A 22,185-nucleotide genomic window follows, 5' to 3' on the forward strand; every position below is an offset into this window, starting at 1 on the left:
ATATTGATGATAATGATAGCAATATTCCTCCACTTCCTCCACCTCCACTCCACACAACAAACAGAGGAGAGATCTCCTCCTCCTCCTGAATTCCTTTTGGTTACATTTTATATTCTTTCTCAGCCTTTTCTTTCCCATTTCTAGTTCTATTCTTGTTTCCACTCTTGATCCTATTGCTGTTCCCACTCTTTTTGTACTCCTGTTTCTATTCTTATTCTACCTCTTGGCTATGGCTATCAATACGGTGCATATTTGTTTTATTGTATTGATAAGATTTATTTTACCTCTACTTTTACTTATTATTCACTTGTTTCAAATGTCACTACCAGCCGTATTTTGTTATGACTGCTGAGTTATATAGTATATTGTTCTGTGTTATATTGATTTGTTTTGTTTTTAGGGTCATATTTGTACATCTTGATTGATATAGTATACAATACTTTTATCTGACAAATGAGGTATTTTCAAGAAAAAAACAAAGAGGAAGAAGATTTGGCTTGGATTATGATATTTACCTACTATTGCATTTGTGAAACTAAATATCACTCATACTTATTCTTACCTAAAGTTCTATGAAGCACTGCTTTTCTTGCAAGCCTGAGAATATAATTGCAATATAGTAAATGTTAAATGATTCATGAAAGTAAATAGTACTCATACTTATTCTTACCTGAAGTTCTATGAAGCACTGCTTTTCTTGCAAGCCTGAGAATCTTATTGCAATATAGTAAATATTATCTGCTTTAGAGGAGTTGTACAGAAGTAGATATTGCATCTTTTGCTCTTTTGTCCCAGCACTATTGAGTGTACAGTGTCATTACTCCAACTTTGCTTCCAGAGGATACTCTCACAAAGTCATATTAGGCTTTGTCTAATGGTTGTGTCTGGCTGCTTGATGTATCTCTTAATTTACTGTATTTTTGCTGCCCTTGGTTTGCAAATATTTGATATGTATTTGAAGTTGATACCATTTTTGTACCTGTACATGATTGTTGTATTGGCTTAGTTGTAACTGAGTATTGTCTCCCTGCCTGTAGCTGGTGGAGGGGGGAGGGGCCGGAGCATCATCTTCGGTCACAGTGAGCACGGGCGGGGCAGGAGAGTGTGATGACAACAGCCAGCCCCCTCCTGGAATGAGTCAGAGTCAGGATTGCGAACCCACACCACCCTTGCCCAGGCATCCCTCGAAGACTAACTTCTTCCAGCCAGATGCACCGCCCACACATCACCACCCGTCGTACCATCACCACCACCACCACCACGCGTACGTGGACTCCCCTCGTAAGGCAAATGCTAATCAGCAGGTCACAAGGCCCCCGCGATCGCCAAACTCCTCGAGACCACGGTAAGAACTGCCTGAAATTTTGCTTTGTAGGTTGGTTCAACTTCTGAGGAGGAAGGTATTGAGCTTCATGAAAGGGATCATGAAGTTCTAAAGAATTGAATTTAATAAAGAAATAATTCTGTGCACATGTTGATTAGTAATTTTTACAAGATTAGAATAGTTTTACATAAAGGAGAATAAGACCCATCTAAAAATGGTTCAAAATTTTGAAGTTGAATAGTGGCATAAAGTGTGCTTACAAATATGTTTTTATTTTTTAGGTTACTAGTTTCAGATTTTTATGAACAAAAGCTTTATCTTTTTTGGAAACAATTTCGAAAGCTGAACAAAATTTTAGAATTAGCAAAATGAATACCTGACTTACAGTGGCTGGTTGTAATATTCTGGGGCTAATGACCTCATTGAAATTAGCATATTGGAATGCAAATTTGAAGCATTATCAGTGAGTTAACTGCTTTGAATTGCATTGTAGCTATAGCATGAGTGTTCCAGAATATATTAAAGGTCTATTGCTTTTGCATGTGAGGCTTCTTAGACTGCTGATACTCAGAAGATACCCATTCTGAAGGTTTGCAATTTTTTCTTCATAATATAGCAAGCCAACTTTCAATGCTATGCAGATGTAACCTACACACACACACTCACACTCACACTCACACTCACACTCACACTCACACTCACACTCACACACTCACACTCTCACTCACACTCACACACTCTCACTCACACTCACACACTCAAACACACACTCAAACACACACACACACACACACACACACACACACACACACACACACACACACACACACACACACACACACACACACACACACACACACACACACACACACATATACATACACACACACACACACATGCATGCTTCTCTAGGCCTGCCGATACATGCACACCCACATAGAAACACAGCGATGTGCACAAACAACGCAGTTTGTGATTTAGTGTCTGCTGGTCTGAGCGGTTTGTAGAATATGATATGGTTTGTTATCTGAGGTTCATTGAAATTACCTTTAGTGTGGCTCTATATTTTGAGTTGGTATGTAAATGATCCCGTTTTGTTTAACAGAGGCTTGGACGGGCGGTCACGATCCACGACTCCAGACCCTCTATCTCCAGACCGCCCAATGCAGACGTCTCCACCAGTCCCTGGGGGTCCACGCACAGGACCATCTAGTCCTAGTGGTCAGCAGGTCTACCAGGGTGTTCCAGGTTCTCCAACGTTACATCATCGCATGAAACAGCTGGGAGGGGTTCCAACACCTCTGGCCATGTCATCTCCTCTTCGTCGATCGAACCCCAGTACTCCTACACAACCTCGACGTCCTGATTTCATTGGGATTGGCAATGAAGGAAACAGAGTTCCACCACAGTACTACCCACAGTACTCATATGAACCACCTCATAGTTCACACCAGAATGGTTCACCACAACGTCGGTACATGTCAGAATCAGAGTTAATACGGCAGCCACCAGAAACAGGTGGACAATATCCTCGTACCACTACAATGTTTGATAACATTCAAGAATTAGCTGGTTCACCACAACATGGTCAGTACACTTGGAGGGATCAGTCACCTCCTCAGTATTGTCAAGGTGGTCCCAGTAACCCTAACGTTGTCTACCAGACTTGTGGCTCTCAAGAGTATAGATCAAACCCAACAAGTCCAACTCAAACATGTCCTGCACCTCATTATTATCCACCAATACACCATAGTCAAATGGCAGGTCCACATGGTGGCCATTATCCCCCAACTCATCAGCCATCATACAATCAGCACATGAGCCACCAAGGCCACCAGGGATATCCACCCCAGCAACAGATGGTTGGGCGACGCAACTCAGGACCAAGTTATGTTGGGCCACAGTCACCACAGATCAGACGAAAGAATTATGCAGGAGGTCTTGTTACTCCTCCTACACCAACAGAGAGTGGTCGGCCAAGTCCTGGTCAGAAGAGACCAGTTTCTTTTGTGAGGTCTTTAGATATGATGGACAGTATAGAGATGTCATCACGAGGTCCTCCCCATCATCAAGGTCCTCATGGACCTCCACATGAAGGTCACCATGCAGTGATACATAGCCAGAGGTCTCATGGGGGTACGCTCAGCCCAACACACACTCCCAAGCCTGACCACCGTCTGACAACACCACAAGATCTTGACCGACGATCAGCATATGATATGAACTATGAAATCAGTGTGTGAAGTACTAACAGCCTGCTGCAGATGCCTAAGAATTTGAGTGTGTTTTTCATGTTTGTCTGTATGTATGTGTGAACTTGTCGACCAAGACATTAGAGCAGCAGCAGGACATAACTGAACTGAAGAACATTGATAAGTGTGAAGGTGGTGACGTGTGACATTGTGCCAAGCTGAACTGTCCAGATGAGATATAAAGGAGGTCAAAGCAACCTGGAAAATGAAATATTAACAAGAAAATTTGAACTGACCAAGGTACTGACCTCTTCATAAGAGAACTGGGCAATTCTTGCCAAGTGTGCACCTATGCTAGTCACAAATGTTTCTTTTAGGAGCCATGACTTGAAATAAGACATTATAAAAAGCTTAGTGTAGTGCAGCTGGGGCATTCATGGACAATTGCTGTGGCTGTGGTAATGCCAGTAGCTTGTTTGTTGCCCTTGTGACTCAAAATTGTTTTATTTTTTTCCTTTCTTTTAGAAGATGGGCATTTAAGAGCATTCATTGTTTTGAATTGAAAGAAATTATGCTCTTATAAAACATAAATTGAGGAGAATTTATTTCCTGATTCTTAGTGAAAGAAAAAAGTGAGCCAAAGATGGCATCATCAAATATTCCCCACAGAACACTTACAGAACAGTCTTGTCAGGCGCCTCACCACCACTTACACCAGCCCTGTAACTCATCAACCACAAGCCCTGGGTAGGAGTTGGCATGCCTCCACAGCCCTTAGAAACTCGGAAGGCTCACAGTAGACCAACAGCCCCGCAAACCAGGACCCACACACGCTGTTCCACCTGCCTCCAACATTCCTGTTCTGTGTATATTTCATGTATTTATACACCTCCCATCCTGGTATTGAATATAGCCATACACATTTTCATTCTCTGCTACAATCATATTCCAAAGTAGATGATTACAGTTTGAAAGAAGAATTAGTAATTATAATGGAAATCTGTTTCACAGGAACCTTAATTTTCATCTCAATTTCATTAGGCTTATAATGTTCACACATAAATGTAAAGATTGTGATTATTAGATTTCGATTCATTGACAATCATGGTTTTTAATAGATGAAAGTGCATATGTCTAATGAAAGCTAAAGTTGTGCATATTGAAATGGCCATTGCAGATTGCAACCTAAGTAACCCCATCAGGAGAGTGAGGAAAGTTTTTGTCAAGTAAAGACAATTATTCTTTCTCTCCATCTTTTTCGTCTTCCCAGGATATTAGCTGGTACTGGTACTTGGCCACCACCATTGAACAGTGTCTCGAGAAGGATGGACATGAAGACTTGGATATAAGAATTTTTTCAGTGCAGCTCAATGATAGAAGCTATTGTTTACAAGGCTGGATTAGCAGTGATTGATTATAGTGATGGTGATCTTGATTGCGATTTTTGCGCAAGGTTGGAGTTTCAATTACAATTAACCAATAATGTAATTGTGTTTATATTGATTATTGAATGATTTTACAAATGTTTTCTCCCATGATTTTATTGTTTTATAAATTTTAATATTGTTAATGTTTATTGATTTTAGCAGGAAAAATTATCTTTCAGCATAATTACTCTAGAAACTAACTTATTCATCAGAACTTCAAGCTACATTAACATTCAAGGGTATGCACATGCTCTTCTGTTCTTTTCTTGATACAGTTGTTTTAAATCAGTAGTGATTAAAAAAAAATGGAGATATAATTGAAGTTCTTGTGGAAAGACAATCATAAACAAAAGTACCAACTGAATACATTGCTCCTTTTAAGTCATAAATATTTGGATTAAATAGGTATGAGAGTTGAGTAACATAGATATTACCATGGCATTGAGTGCTGATGTTGAAAAGGAATGAGCTGTGACCAGTAGTTGATGTAAGGGTATGTTTAATGATATCCATCTTATAGAGCATGTTTTTGACATCTTTGGCACTGTGCCAACTGTGTTTATATATTGCTTGACCATCACAGTGTTGAGGCTGGTGAATTACTTCAAAAGGAAAGATTTGTACTGAAATCCTGTTCTATTTTGAGTATAGCATATTAGTACTTTTTATACTTAGTCTTCAACTCTCCCTTTAATCTCATGAAATATTTATGATCACAGTTTTATGATTTGTTGTTTGTACTTATTGATTGTAGTTGGAAAGTTAGATTTTATTGATGTAAATTTTATTATCAGAATTGAGTTGTCAGGTTATACTTTGAACTGATCTTTCTTTTGATTAAGGAAAAAGTAGGTATTCTGGATATATTTCATACGCAGTCAAAATGTACCAAAGGAACGTTATTTTGGTTACTTTTTAACATTATTTATACATACCATTTAAATGCTTTGATAGTAGAAATTTTCTAAGAATAGTCATTGAATGAAATTACCAAGCAAGTTTGTAGTTCAGTGAAATGCATCCATCAAAGTTAAATGCAGAATTGATGGCTTTATATAAATTTGTGTGACTTTTTTACTTGGAGTAATCTTTGTGAAGATAAGATCTATAAGGGCTCTTGGTGTTTGCTTGAGTGGACACAAGATGTGCACTTAAATGTTAGTTCTGGGATCTTAACAATATTTGATTGTATTTTACATGTGTCAGTTCTGTTTGTTTAGCAGGTGTGTATTGTCAAGAATGTAAAATTTTATAGATTTCCCTGGGAAAGTACAGAATTTACTTTTGCCAGCAGAAAATGTTCAGATGGACCTTGTGATGAACTTTGTATTGAGTGTGATTTATTTTTACTTAAAACATCACCATTGCAAATGAAAAGAGAGAGCAATTGACTTTTTTAAAAGACAAGCATGGGCTGTGTTTGGAGGCTGATAATGATGAGCTAATTTTTTTTCTTTCTTTCTTTCTTTCATTTTAATCAAAGTGAAGGGTGTGGTTTAAGAATGAGCAGAACATGAAAGTTTTGCTTTGTTAGTGGGGAAGGATAACTGACAGCTAAAAGTAGTAGGCTTTGGGTAAACTGGGTTGTGATGCATGAGCATACCCAGTGGGAATAGTTTTGGCTTGTCTGATAATTGGAATGAGTTTGGTAACATTGCTATAGCAGGAACTCATGATTTGATTAAGGGAATAGTGTAATGGAAAGGATCAGACATTATTCATAATATGTAGGCAAAACAGGCCGAGATTTTTTTTATGTGCATTGTCTTTATTTCTATTCCCAACTGAACAACTTCACTACTATATATAAAAAAGTGTTAGGAATGTAAACCTTTATTTTCATTTTGATGAGCAAATAAGTACCAATTTTTGGAAGAGCAGAATCCTTGTTCTTGCTCCTAGGTGTTTTATAATGCCAGATGGGTTCATTCTAGGTTAGCAGGAATTCCCCGAAATTTCCAAAAGTAGCACGAAGCTAATGCCCAACCCATCCACATACCCCCTCCCCCACCCCCACCCAACACCAATCAGGAAGTGTCTTGGACCTTAGAAGCCCTCATAATGTAGCAATTTGTACTCCCTGTTTCTACAAGGCTTTACCCCCACCCCCACCCCCACCCCCCAAATACCATCCCATGTTTTCAGAATTTTATTTTAATTTATTGAAAATAAAAAGTCTTTCTACGGCTTGTATGATTATTTTCTTTTATGATTCTTATTCTTGTTATTGGTTTTTGGTGTGATGTTGATTTTTCCTCATAATGACTCCTCCCAAAGCAGCCCAGTGTCATATGAGATGTCCTCTTTTTATAATGAAACAATGTTGACTTTATTCCACTACAGATATAATTTTTGATAGTTATTCACAACCGACTTTTCACTTTAGGATCATTTGCACTTTCGCTGCAGCTATGTGGTGAATATTTATTTTACTTACACTGTTAAGATATTGATTTTAAAAGAAGAGCTGAGCACTTTGTCTTGATTGAAGAAATCAGTAGTAACCAAAGAAGTGGCACAAGTAGACAAATGCCTATTGTAAATTGTTTCCAAAATTGTGTTGTAAATCTCATGCTATTTAGATATTTTACATTTCAATATTTTTGTAAGGAACTTGCATACTCCAAGAACTTCCACCTTTTATTACTACTGGAAAAATGATTTATTTTACAAGAGTATGTGCCATATTTCTTCAGGAAAAATTTATTATTTTTTTCCTTTTATATCTATATTTAAGCACCTATTTATACATACGTACATATAATTTTTTATTATGAATATCAGCTGCTTCACATTCATTTCAAGGTTTATGGTAATGATAGGCACCTTTTGCCTCAACACTAATTGAAAGAACTGGAAACTTTGGGGACTTGTTCTTCAGTAGATTGTGTTCTTGGATCTTGCTTATTAATCTTTGTATCCCACTGGCATTTAAAAAAAAAAGTTTTATAACCTGATGTGTCACTTAGGACTGATTATACCACTTTCATAATGGTCTAAATATAGGTTTTCTATATATATTTTTCATTTTGCCTTTTTAATCAGCCATTCTCATTCATATGTACATCATCATTGTCATAACATTTATTCTTCCTCTCCATTCCTGACACGCTGATGTCGAGATTGCATCACCCAATTTGCCTTTCCATCAGCCCAGCCCATCATCTTTTTTCCACATCACGTCATTTTAATCACAGTCATATCATTTCATCATCCCCTCCCCCTTTCCCTACATGTAAAAAATGGGTCATGTCACATTGTAACCAGACCTTAGGGCAGCCTCTGTAAATGTTAAGTTCTTTCTTATATCTGGTCATTAGCTCAGATCACTTACTCTGTAAACAACTCCCCTCCAGGTTTCCCCCAGCATTATCATCATGTCAGTAATCACTTGTCTTGAGATCGATCTTCATTGTTACAATTGTAGTGACACCCGTCTGCCAGACTGTCATTCCACACACTCACCGTAAGTGTATTTGTCTCTAGGAGTTACCAGGACTGCATCCTTCTATCTCGGTATGATTGGTCTCTCATGCATAATCCTAGCCGTTCCTTCATCCCCTAACCCCATGTTCTGTAAGATTAATCCATTTTGTTCCACCTGTTCCTCCAACCTCTTCCAACTTTGTTCTTATAACCAATCATTTTTTTCCCTTGTGTTCCAGATCACAGGCAACTCACATATCTACTAATATATCCTCCTCTCTTTTTTTGTGTTCTCTGTTCTTGTCCACTTTTAAAAAAGGATTCCATGCCTATCTCCGTGTCCCTATGACTAATCATTCATGTACATACTTGATCATTACCTGTGTTGACATACATCTCATTCTGTTGAGTAACCAGCTACTATATTGTCTAAACAGGTCAATGTACTGAAGTACCCAAAATCTGTAGTATCCTTCTTTTAGTCTTAACCTTTCTGCAACGTACAACTTTTTCCCAACTGTAGGATGCGTTTCTATGTTGTCTCCTTGATATTTTCCCTGAACGTAGCATCCAAAAGGTCATTATAACTTGCTCCAGTGACCTTTAATGCTCCAGTCTTTAACCACCATGAACCCCCAGCACCAACTGCCTCCGATCAGTTAACCTTTCCTTCGACTGCCATACCCACATACCCACTTCTCACCCATGTAAATACCTCTCCACCAACTTATTTCCCACCTTTATCTCATGAAAGGTCCCTTACAACTTCGGCTTTTTTTTAATTGTCTGCAATGTACATAAGAGGCTGCTTGTCGATCTCCCCTTAGTCATTTGTATAAAGAATTTACAAATTAAAGAGAAAATATGTACATAAAAAATTGTTTTATTATCTTTATGAATTGTTCTTGCATCTCCTGTGCTTATTATATGTATGAAACCAGTAATTCTATTCAGTGTTTCTCACACCAGCTTTAGCTAATTACTAAACTTATTTGATTGATTATAATTCATTTGTATAATATATTAAGGACTATAATCAAGATCTCGTCACTAGGCAGTCTCGCCCAGGATTGCGCAATAGGTACTTTCTTAGATGCCTGGAGTTTGCACTACCCAGGCGCTGAGATCAGTGTTTCTTTCGGCTGTGTAAAACATGTCGGTGCAACTGGGTTGAGGTGAGTGTTTGCTCTTGAAGGGCGTATGACATTAGCATTTTTTATCCATCAATTTTTGCGTTTCGGTCTGAATTAACGGCTTTCTGCAAGTACCGTTTGCAGGAACACCTCCCCGAAGGAGACAGTAGCGACCATTTCCGTCTTGGTTTTGTGCTACGGAAGATCTATGCAACTAGATTTTTTAAATATTAATTACACAGAATAAGTTAATGTAAATATGAGTTAGTATTCTAGAATATTTGTATATACGCTATGCATATTGAAATTTCTTTAAAGTAATATGTATTAGAATGCTCGTGGGACAGACACTGACGGAAACATTGCTAGTGTGATGGGGCATTTAACGCACATCTCGTAAGACAATGATGTTTTCGGTGGCTGTTTGCTAAGCTAAAGATATGCTCCTTTATGCTAGGCAACCAAAAGAGAGAGGACTGTGAAAAAGTTCATTTATTTTTGAATAAATACTTCCTTTACTAATGAAACTTCGCCAGAAAAGGCAAGAGGGCTGATTGACTTAATATTGCTAACTTTACCTTCAGATTATGGAATTGATGGTACTAATAGTGATAATAACTGTATTGTTAATGAAAATTATAATTGTAATTTAGGGCATATGAATAAAAAGAGGCTGTTATAGAATATTTATATAAGAGCAACATAGGGAGAACACTTTCGGTACTTCAAGAGTTTATACTCTTAACGTTTCTGCCGTCAGAACTCATTCTCACCACTAATCTGCCTTACGTCATACCCTTTAACAGCCAAAACTTCATAGGACAGCAAAGTGACGAGATATTTCTTGTATAGTCATTATAATGTTTTAATTATTATATACACAAGTTATGGTACGGAAACAGAGAATAAGAAAGCATAATATCAATTGCTTAATTAGCCGATTTGTTATTACTGGAATACTAGAAAACATCAAGTACATACCTTTAGTCTCTCTCTCTCTCTCTCTCTCTCTCTCTCTCTCTCTCTGTGTCTGTGTCTGTGTCTGTGTCTGTCTGTGTCTGTGTCTGTGTCTGTGTCTGTCTGTCTGTCTGTCTGTCTCTCTCTCTCTCTCTCTCTCTCTCTCTCTCTCTCTCTCTCTCTCTCTCTCTCTCTCTCTCTCTCTCTCTCCCCCTCCCCCTCTCCCCCTCCCCCTCCCCCTCTCCCCCTCCCCCTCCCTCTCCCTCTCCCCCTCTCTTTCTTTCTTTCTTTCTTTCTTTCTTTCTTTCTTTCTTTCTTTCTTTCTTTCTTTCTTTCTTTCTTTCTTTCTTTCTTTCTTTCTTTCTTTCTTTCTTTCTTTCTTTCTTTCTTTCTTTCTTTCTTTCTTTCTTTCTTTCTTTCTTTCTTTCTTTCTTTCTTTCTTTCTTTCTTTCTTTCTTTCTTTCTTTCTTTCTCGTTGATTACTTTTCGTTTTCAAAGAGTAATGAAAGCATACGTAACAATATATGATAATAAAATCATAACACTTCTCAAATGAAGGCATTAATATTTATAGAAGTAATTAAGTAAAACCTAAGAAAACACGATTACCACAAATTGTGATAATTAGAATTAAAAGCGTATCAAAACTACAATGAAAAAGAAAAATAATACTTTCATAATTCGCCCAAACTAACCGCGATCTATGTTCAAACGTTTTTGTCTCTCCAAACACTACTGTGTTGTATTTTAACCTATTTGAATCTGCTATTTTTCACCTTCTACCAGCCCTTTTGACACCCTCCTCTCCTCGTTATGTTTGTGCTAAGCTCTACATGTGATAAGTTACACTCAAAGGCCAAGACCAACTCAACTACTCGAATAATTCCTCAATGCCACAGGCCGGTCCACCCGTGAGAAAAGGCCCGGGCGAAGCTAAACTTCGCAAATCTAACTGAACTGAACTATATTAGTTATATATAAACCTTGCTATGGTGTGTACCAATAACCAACAATCCCAGTGAATTTCATTCACAAAACCAGTTCTCCACGGACTCCACATTGCACAAGAAAACACTGCCCAACTCAAATGGCTGAAGGCTATGGCACCGCAGCAGCACTGGAAAACCTATACCAAGATATGAAGAGGGAGGGAGGGAGAGTGAGCGTGTCTTGCAGCATCCCCGACACTGGTGCATCATATTTGCCCTTAACTTGCATATTATTGGAAACATGATATATCTTTTGCCTATTTATTCATTCAGCAAATGTGATAATACACACATTTTTTTCAGTAATCAGTACTCTGTTGTAAACATGTAAGCCTTTTAAAGACATCTATCTTCTTAAAAAAAACGAAAAAATATTGAATAAATGCCCAACTTTGGTCCTTTCAAAATCAGCAATGAAAATATGCATTTTTTTGCAGAATGAGAAATTGTATTTACCGTAGTTAATGTTTAAACAATCCTCCTAATTCAACTTTTCTGTCAATTTATGGCTTAAAAATTAAGACTATGAAAAACAAATTGACATTGGCAATATTTTGAAACATCTTTTTATCTGTAACTGCAAAATTTATAACTGAAAATGTTAAATTGATTAGTAATTAACATTGCCAACCTGAAGCTTTCAACTGCTGTGAATTCAAACTACAGGCATTTGTGGAGTTCCACCTTAGGATCCATCGTTGACTTTGGCTACTGAAACTGTGCTCGTGTGGCGTCTCTAATGCACTGATGTCATTGACCTTTATTGCAATGACAGAAATTAGTTTGCAGTTGACCTGCACCTCCATCATTGCTTCCGCCAGTCTGGTATGTAACCGAGGCTCTCTATCACACGCAAAGGCATCATACCACGAATCTTATACACACATTATTTCCACGACAGAAGACGGAAGACGGGAGGTAAGAGGAGAGGAACGGGGACTTAAAGAAGAATGGAGAGAGATAGTGGGAAGGAAAGGGGGCTTAAAGAAGAAAGAAGAGAGAGAAAGAAAGGGGGCTTAAAGAAGAAAGAAGAGAGAGAGAGAGTGGGAAGGAAAGGGGGCTTAGTGAGAAAAGAGGCTGGGAAAGGGGACGGGAGAGGGGGCTCAGAGAGAAAAGGGGGACGAAGAGGCAGGGAAGGGGGTGTGTGAGCAGAGGAAGTGGAGGTTAAGAAGGAAGAGGGCGAGAGTGGGAGGGAAAGAGTAAATTTAAAGTAGATTTAGGAATAAGAAGGAAGGAAAAGTAATAAGAAGAGAGGAAGTGAGAAGTAGAAAGGGAGAGAACTAACTCATAGGAGAAGATAGGTAATAAGAAGAGAGGAAGCGAGAGGTAGAAAGAGAAAGAGAGAGGGAGAATTAATTCATATCTTTTTGTTGAATTTCCACGGGTCCTGCTAGTATGATATAATATATGAAGTGATATGATATGAAGTTATGCGCGTCCAAAGGTATTCAGAGAGAGAGAGAGACAGACAGACAGACAGACAGACAGACAGACAGACAGACAGACAGACAGACAGAGAAACAGATAAAGAGAGAGGGAGAGAGAGACAGACATATATATATATATATATATATATATATATATATAAATATATATATATATATATATATATAGAGAGAGAGAGAGAGAGAGAAAGAGAGAAAGAGAGAAAGAGAGAAAGAGAGAGAGAGAGAGAGAGAGATAAAGAGATAAAGAGAAAAAGAGAGAGACAGACAGACAGACAGAGACAGACAGAGAGAGAGATAATATTTTTTGAAGTATCTGTTACACTGCTACTGCAAATATTTACGTTGACAATTATCAATATGATTCACGGGTGTAGACAAGACACCCTAACTCTGAGTCATTTTTATTTAACACTCGTGTATGTGCGTGCGTGCGTATGTGTGTGTGTGTGTGTGTGTGTGTGTGTGTGTGTGTGTGTGTGTGTGCGTGTGTGCGTGTGCGTGTGCGTGTGCGTGTGCGTGTGCGTGTGCGTGTGCGTGTGCGTGTGCGTGTGTGTGTGTGTGTGTGTGTGTGTGTGCGTGTGTGTGTGTGTGTGTATATGTGTTTGTGTGTGTGCGCGCGTGTGTGCACTGTATATACATCATCATCTTACGGATAGTCCACCTTGCACAGCATCCACGACCCTTCTTACAGGTACCACACTGGGTGAAGAAAGTTGACCCCTAAATTCCACAATTTTTCGTCCTCACTTCACACGAGGAGGAAACCCTGTCCATTTCCATGAACTTCCGCCAGACATAAAAGGCAAACTGGCACCTTCGCCGATATATTACTTGAAGTGATATCTACTCTTTTGCTGCAAATGGCTGTGCGGAAGTGGGTATAGCCGTACTGCTGTCATGTATATACATATTTGCAGGGCGTCCTTACTCCGAGGGTCGAGGAAATTTCAGGGGAAATATTACATGATACATACATACATACATACATACATACATACATATATATATATATATATATATATATATATATATATATATATATATATATATATATATATATACATTCATATATATTATATATTATATATATATAAACAATTATATATATATGTATATATATGTGTGTGTGTGTATATATATATATATATATATATATATATATATATATATATATATATATATATGTATATATATATATATATATATATATATATATATATATATATATATATATATATATATGTGTGTGTGTGTGTGTGTGTGTGTGTGTGTGTGTGTGTGTGTGTGTGTGTGTGTGTGTGTGTGTGTGTGTGTGTGTGTGTGTGTGTGTGTGTGTGTGTGTGTGTGTGTGTGTGTGTATGTGTGTGTGTGTGTATGTGTGTGCGTGTGTGAGACACACACACACACACACACACACACACACACACACACACACAATCATACATGCACACATACATACATATATACATACATACATTCATACACACAATATCTAAAAATCCGTAATGGAACACATGATCCTAAGATCTCATGCACAAACGGTCCTTCTCGTGCTGCCTGATAATGGTTCATAATGATATACATGTTGACAAATGCAAAGATGTGGACAGGAAAAAATATATAAACAAAACATCAATTATCATTCTTATCTTATGAGATTTCAAGGTGATTTTTGCATCCCTATTTACGCATTGCAAATGGATACAAATGTACCGATTATATATAGTAACATATTGAAAGGGGTGTTGTATTTTATATTAACTCTCCCTTGGAACGCCAGAAGAAAAACAACACAGGAGATGAGCAGCGAGAGATAGGAGTGGTGAGGCATATTGCATATTTTTTTCAGATAATTACACTATTTATGTAGGTAATACAACAGTAAAGTGTGTAATTAGTAATATAGCAAGTGTTGTAGAAGAATTAGAGGTTTTGTGAGTGATGTTTTGGTCGTTTCTCTGTTTATTTAAGGAAAGTTTGAAGAGTCTCCGCAAAGCACTTCGAAGTCTGACATCTCGGAGCGGCAGAGCACACCCTTTGGCCGGGTTTTCTGAGCAGAACTTTCCTTTCTGAACACACAGTGATATTCTTTTACGTTGTAGCAAAGGTCGTGTTGGACAGGATTGTAAAACGTCCATTTAGCCGCAGGTCGGACCCGAAAACAAGACCATGGGTGTTAGAAAGCAAACTTTCTGGTGTGCAGTATGCAGAAGCTGAAATAGGCATGAAATGTGTATTCTGAATAGATGGAAAAGCAGAACTCAACGGGAAAGAATAAATTTGAGAGTATGGTTCATGGCAATTTTTTAAATATGTCTGCTTAACCCAGTCACGCCGGGTACATTTTGTAGCCAAAATAAAAAAATCCGGGCGGCTACAAAATCAGCGGGCGGAGCTTCCCCGGAGTCTGTCCGCCCGCCCGGCCGCGTGCCACTTCTGCCTCGGAGCGCAGCCCCAAGACAGCATCACACTGGCGGGCAGCCCGGCAATGTTTATTTTTTCCGGTGTCTCATATATGTGACACCCGGGACGAATGGGTTAACAGAATAGATTTGAAAGTACAGTTTATGGTAATTTTTTTTAATGCGTCTGCCTAACAGATTGTGATGATTTTGGTATAATTAGATTCCTCTCACTGTCTAGTTTCCAAATTTGTAGGTTTTATTGCATGGAAGCCCCCCCCAACCTCCACATTCTTGGCCGCAAAAACAGGGGAGGTCATGAAAGGTACCAGGGAAATTGTGGGGTAAAAAGTTAATGATATACACAGAGTCAGTCCTCATTCAGGAAAACTGAGAATCCTCCATATATTCAGGGCAGGTGCGAGCGTATGACCGCCATGTGGGAGCAGCATTGCCAAGTCTGTCTGATGCTGCCTCCTGCCGTGAATAAGTGGAGGATTCTTTGTTTTCCTGAAGGGGGGTTGGGGGACAGCAGCCCCCCATTGGGGGGGGTTCCAGGGGCACAGCCCCCTGCATTAGACAATATAGTGACTGATTCTGTGTATATCATTTACATTTTACCTTGCAATTTCCCTGGTACCTTTCATGCCCTTCCCTGCTATCAGGGCCAAGAATGTGGTGGGTCTGGGGATTTCTGAGTAATATTTAGAAACTAGACAGTGAAAGGAATCCAGCGATACTAAAGTCATCATGATCCGTTAGGTGGGTTTTTTCAAAAAAATTACCTAGTTTATTAAAATTTTAACGAGTAGATGTATCAACATTGAAGCTATTATAGGAAATATTTAACATTTCCTAAACCTTATGTACAGTGAGCAAGTGGTATCAAATCCTGGTTAATCTGTATGGTATGGATGCACTATGGTAGGGGAAATTGAAGATGATATTCTTGTAGAGGACAAAAAGTTGGATTCATTGGTACAAAAAATACTTTGCAGACATGAACAATATTGCCGCTCTCAGCCTAAGTCCACTAGGTCCTCCCAAGTTTCAGCTCAATCTTGCTGTGTATGTGAGGTGGAAACAATGTTTCTTGGGGTGGTGTTGGGGCCAGAGCCCCCCATTGACCCTCCCCTGTGACTGGGCAATGCCCAGAGGGCATGCCCAGTCACAGCACTTTGGATTATTGAATAAAGTTTGTGATGAGTTGGGGACTTGGTCTTTGGCAAGTGAGTCTGTACTGTAAAGAATTACCCAAATCCACAAGACAAGTATGTGCTCAATAAGTTTCTTAATTATTGTGGAATTATCAGTGTTTAACCCACTCATGCTAGATAAAGTCTAATTGCATTTTGGTCAACTGGGCCCAAATGCCATGTGACAAGTATCCATGCCATGCAGTTGGTTTGCCTGTTTCTCAATCTCAATCTCACTCTCATTATCTAATGTGTTGGGCTTTGGTAAATGCATATCACCCATTAATTACTAGTTGTTAGGGGTCTAGGAAGGGATTAACGATTTGAGTGGTTTGGTTTATGTTTGTGTAGGTACTTGATTTGTTTTATGAGTAATTATGCAGAATACCTTTACGTGATCGATCATGAAGATATTGATATCAAGGGATTCCTCTTACTCTCTAATACATGATATAGAAATTATGCTTTGGAAGCCCACCCAACATCCACAATCTTGGCCTCAATAACAGGCTAGGGCATGAATGGTACCAGGGGAACTGCATGGTAAAATATGAATAATGTACAAAGAATTGGTCAATATATAGTTGCATTGCAGGAGGCTGTTCCCCCAGCAACCCCACCATGGTGGCTACTGGTATTGGGCACTCCCTTCAGTCGGGCATTTGCTCTATCCTGCTGTGAATATGTGGAGGATTCTTTTTGTCTTCCATTATGGGCATTGGAGAGTGGCAGCCTCCTGCATTATACAATATGATGACTTAATCTGTCTTGATTATTATTATGGTGATGTATTTTGTGTAGGTTATAAATATTTTACACTGCAATTTCCCTGGTACCTTTCATGCCCTCCCCTGTTATCAGGCCCAAGAATGTAGGGGTTTGGGGGATTCTGTGCCAAATGTCCTACATATATGGTGTGTACAGGGTAAGAGGAATCCAACAATACCAATATCGTTTTGATTGGTCATGTGAAGGCATTCTAAACAATTATTGTAATATGTTTTTAATTTGTCTGTGAAGATTTCAAGCACTCTTGTTTCTAGTATGTGCTATTCCTTAGTGGGATGAAAAATTAACTTATTTTTTAAACTGTATCTTTTTCAAGAGCACTCACCTTTCCTTCCTTTACTAACATCTATCACATAACATTTTATGTACATGAGTGCATTCATTGCATTGATCTACAGTTACATTTGTCTTTACCTTCATGTGTCTCTGTTACAGCTGACACTATCAGGTCAGGCACATTAGAAAAACTCTTGGTGTCTATCAGCTCTATTTTCTGTAAGGATTATTGGAACTTTTGATTTGATGGTTAATGTTGTCTAAAAAGGATTTAAAAAAGAAAAGAAAATTTTACTGTATTGGGTTATTTTGCAATGAAAATAAGTAATTATTAACCCAGTGCTGAAGAGGATGCCAACAGTGAGTTTCGTTTATTAATTGTGTTTACACATAAATGGCTCTACAAGTCCCTTAGATGAGTTTAGTCACCAAAGGGTCAACAAGTATTCCTACCTATCACAACTGTTGACCCTTTTCCTTGATTTTCAAAAATATTCTTTGTTATTTTATAGTCCTATAAATATTGTTATAGCATTATAACAATTTGATACCAAAAACTAAAAGTGGAAATCAAATGAGGTCACATAGGTCTACTAATTGCCTTCTTGGTGGCTGAGCTCCTATGAAGCCATCTATGAGTAAAAGACATTTCACAAAAGAAAAACTACAATGAACATTACATGTTCCTGGTGACATTAGGTTAAATGTTTAAGATTTTTTCTTGTAAGGAAATTAGCTGTGTTCTATGCATATCCACTTGAAAGTTGGTGTGAAGAGATGGATGGCAACAATTTGCAGTTTTAAAAGATAATATTGGTCTAATATCCTGTATGTCATATCATAGACTAAGAAACCTCCTTCACATATATTCTGGTAGGATAGATGTTGCACTGGTTCTATAGTTGACAATAAATCTACAAGAAAGTTTACAAGCTCTTTCTTGCCTGTTTATCAGTGGTGGTCTGTTGGGCTTTGCTGGAGCACTGATACCAGTAGTATCAGAAATAATTTTTTTTTTCCCTCTAGAAATTCTAGCCATGGCTTGTAATAACTGTGATATTAGGCAGCTTGTATCATTTCTATCTATGGATAACACATTTTATATTTGACAGGTTGTGATTGGAGACCCAACAAGGAATAATTAACAGCTATGGTTGTGACGGGAGTGATGGAGCCAGGCGCTACAACAAATGTAGATGGAGGTGGACACACCATCTCCTCCACCATGCTACTGGCTGAACTAGATCGCTTCCTCAGCCTAGCCCTGACTACCACGGACAAGAGGAGTCACAGCGGGAGGAGAGATGGCATTAGTGAAGGGGAGGAGCAGACCATGGCAGAGACAGCTTTGTTTTTGCTGAGGAACTTGCCCCCAGCGAGGCCAGCGGCTTTAGCATTTTTAGCTCACACACTTTCCAAGCAGGTTAGGACATACGTTCAATTACATATGCTTGCTCACTCACTCATATGTATGTGGCCCCATTCAGATTCAATTATTACTAGTTATGAATAGTGGAATGATGTCAATAACTACAGGATAAGAACACTATGGAAAGATTCCAATTTATTGATATTTAAGAGATTGTTATCTGTAGGTACTGTAGGCGAGAGAAAATTCAGTTTAGTTCGGTCATAATTTTCTTGTTTCTCCATGGCCCTCCAGAAAGTATCCCTCCCATGGGATCTCCCCCCAATATCATTTAATATTTACTGACAGTTTTGTTATTTTGAATGCTATTTATGGATCCATTATTTGATGTGAAAATGTTAGGAGAATTTACAAACTTGGTACAAACTTCCTTTGCAGTCAGAAATATCTGAAGGATATTATGTATATGAAATACTATATGTAGAGTCTTTATGCTGGTTTTTAGTCAATGTCATTTATGTTTGTTTAGTGCTAACAATATAAATATCAATGTTTTCAGGTGTCATCTCACATGAGAGGATTTACGTCAGGCGACAGTACTCGGAAGACAGATGCTGGTGATGATGGACTCTCAGGGCAGCTGGAAGGCCTTCTTGGAGAACTTGTTGAAGCCACACCTGGTGTTTGGGGACCACTGGTTAGTCAGTGGGCAGTAGAACAGTTAGGACGCTGGTCTGTTGAATGGGCAAACACTGTTGTAGGAAGAGGAGATGCTACTTTGGAGGAAGTTGTGGCTGGCTGGTTATCCTGTGGTCCAGCTCGCACATTAGCAGCGCTTACTGTGGCATGTGTTGCTCATGACCCGGACACAGCTGTTGCTGCCCTTTTAGATGCTAGTGCTGCAAGTGGTCCTGCACTAGACTGGCTCGTAGCTCATGTAGGATGTTCTTTCCCTGCTAGAGTTATAAGCCGTGTACTGGCTTTGGGTCTTTGTAGTTTTGCGTCCTGTCATGGTCGTCCACCAGAGCATCAGTTAGCTAGTGTTAACAAGATATTAAGTCATTTGGCAGACCGTCATTTACCTGATATTCGCCGTGGGTTACATGCCATATTAACCCGTACCTTTAATGGGACAACAGATGAAGAAGTTCAGGCTTCAGTGCCATTCCTTTTGTGCCTTGCAGTTACTAGCAGATCAAGAGCAGTACTGGCTGCCCTCACATCAGGTCTAGACACACTTCTTATGCCTGGTGACCGTTTAGGGGCCTTGGCTAAGCAGGTGGGCTGGTGGGTTCCACGATACTTCAATACTCATAGCCAGTTGCAGGAGATGGTTGTACATCTCATATTGGATACTGGAGGTGCTGCTGCTCCTTCTCTTCTACGTCTCCTACTTCAGGGTGCTGCTTCCACTCCCAAATTACCTCCAACTGTAACTGCAGCAGTTAATAGTGTTTTACAGGGAGTAGTTGGTGAAATATGCATTGTAACTTATATGCGTAGGAATAGTGGTTCTGGGCGCATTCATATACCCTTCCTTGTAGGTCTTCGTGGAGGAGGCTTGGATGGGAGTGATGTAGGTATTGCAGTTGGAGGAAGAGCTGTATCTCCAGTGGCTGGTTTAGTGGAGGAAACTCTTGCATTACCAGGAACAGAAGCTGTAATTGGTCATTTAAAAAAATTAATCACTCTTGTTGTGGTACAACAAGGACCAGCAACAGCCACTACCACACTAGGTCATCTGCTACATTGCCGTACTGAAGATTCCTCCATAGGTCATCAGCAAATTTTGTCAGCTGTCATAACAGCTTTAATGGTACATCAGGCACACAAACATACAACAGAATCACCTCTTTCTACAGCTCTGGAAGCAGCATTACAGCTACAAAATGGATCTTCTGCCATCCTCACAGCTCTCAATAGTTTAGAGACTCTCTTGAGTGAAGGACACAAAGAAAGAACACACATTCATGCAACACTCACTCAAGCTTTGCTACTGAATATTCCTCATTTATCAGAACTTGTAAATCATCCCAAAGTGGGCACAGCAGCTGTTCAGGTTTTATGTCAATTACCACTTGAAAAGCCTTTACCAGTGAGCCATGTTATGTCTTTGAGCCATGCTATTGTTTTTTACTTTTTCAGTAATTTGCATGAAAAAAATGTTACAAAGAAAGCTACTGCTGTTGGAAGATGTCAGCGTGTACTGGGCCAGTTGGCCCACTGTTCCCTTGCTCAGAACTTGATCATAAGATTGTTGGTAGAAGGTGTATTCAGGCCAGAATGTGCCCACCTCTTTGGTGCTTTAAGTCATGCAAAGCTTGAGATCAAGGAAGTTACTGGAGAGAAATTGATCAATGCCAACCGCCAGTTTGATACATGGGTGAAAGCTCCCCAATCTCATACAAGTATATTCCACATGGGAATTATAGGAAATGGTAAAATTGGTCAGAAACAACCTCTCTCACCACTGCCAGTTGACGTTGTGAAGCTTCATACACAGTTACTCCTCAATACACTCAGTATCTGTTGTGCAGCTCAGGCTGGTGCCGAAGGGGCTTCTACTGTTGCTCTTCTTTTAGTTGAGTTGATATCTTCTGATATAATGTTTAATGGATTCCCATGGCCAGAAGAATACATAAAATTTACTTTTGAAAGAGATCTTGCAATCAAGAAAACATTTGAAGAGTATCCAGTAGCATGGGCTCTAATTGACATGGTAGCCAGAAATCGTGTGGCATTGAGTTACTGTTCTGTTCTTGTTCGTGCTCTAACAGCTGCTCTAACAGCTTTCTGGAACACATTCCCCCTGGCTGCAGCCAAACAAGCACCGGAAGCACTACAAGCAACTCGAAACCTGTTGGAGGTAATGGTTACAGCTCAGTTCCTACCAGGTCCATTAAAAGTGTTACCTCAGATGGTAGAAGCTCTGGCACCATATGAAGTTGTGTGCATCCTCCAGGATGTGTGGATGTATATGCGGGACCACACCCCATCTCCTGACAGATGGCGTGAACTACCATCTGGGTATCAACGTATTCCTGAACCACCCATGGCCCCAGTCTATACAGAACGTATCAAGCGCATCATACAATGTAATGTGGATACCATAGGGCATCTTATGTGTGCTATGGTAAATGCTGACCAGTAAATATTGATTATACACTGTGTGAATGTACTAGTAGGTTTAAGAAATAGAACAAAGTAAATGCAAATAAATTATTGAGAGTTTTGACCAAAACTTTTATATCCTCATA

General features: G+C 39.1%; 2 protein-coding genes across 5 annotated transcripts in view; both read left to right on the forward strand.

Annotated features, from left to right (window-relative positions):
* Positions 1–9,247, forward strand: part of LOC113822409 (zinc finger DHHC-type containing 8) — a 47,180-nt gene extending 37,933 nt beyond the window's left edge. The window contains exons 8-9 of one of the 3 annotated variants that reach the window (XM_070131700.1): positions 1,038–1,264; positions 2,430–9,247. In XM_070131700.1, coding sequence (XP_069987801.1) covers positions 1,038–1,264; positions 2,430–3,567 — 1,365 coding nt within the window. In that variant the 3' untranslated portion in view covers positions 3,568–9,247. Of the gene's footprint in view, positions 1–1,037; positions 1,346–2,429 lie in introns of all 3 variants that reach the window. The other 2 variants (XM_070131699.1, XM_070131698.1) reach the window with 2 other exon arrangements.
* Positions 9,248–14,642: 5,395 nt separating this feature from the next.
* On the forward strand, positions 14,643–22,161 carry omd (integrator complex subunit 5 omd). 2 transcript variants are annotated; one of them, XM_027374939.2, is made up of 4 exons: positions 14,700–14,718; positions 14,868–15,069; positions 18,672–18,982; positions 19,488–22,161. In XM_027374939.2, the coding sequence occupies exons 3-4, from the start codon at positions 18,710–18,712 to the stop codon at positions 22,077–22,079; spliced, it is 2,865 nt and encodes a 954-aa protein (XP_027230740.1). In that variant the 5' UTR covers positions 14,700–14,718; positions 14,868–15,069; positions 18,672–18,709; the 3' UTR covers positions 22,080–22,161. The 2 variants fall into 2 exon arrangements, with proteins under 2 accessions (XP_027230739.1, XP_027230740.1); XM_027374938.2 differs by lacking the exon at positions 14,868–15,069 and having other exon boundaries at positions 14,643–14,718.
* The last annotated feature ends 24 nt before the right edge of the window (positions 22,162–22,185 follow it).

Source organism: Penaeus vannamei, chromosome 17, assembly GCF_042767895.1.
Source record: "Penaeus vannamei isolate JL-2024 chromosome 17, ASM4276789v1, whole genome shotgun sequence".
NCBI lineage: Eukaryota > Metazoa > Arthropoda > Malacostraca > Decapoda > Penaeidae > Penaeus > Penaeus vannamei.

Excerpts from the sequence above, each read along its gene's own strand:
- omd (XM_027374938.2), top strand. The coding sequence starts at position 18,710 with ATGGTTGTGACGGGAGTGATGGAGCCAGGCGCTACAACAAATGTAGAT. Across the intron at positions 18,983-19,487 it reads CTCACACACTTTCCAAGCAG|GTGTCATCTCACATGAGAGG; the intron begins GTTAGGACATAC and ends CAATGTTTTCAG.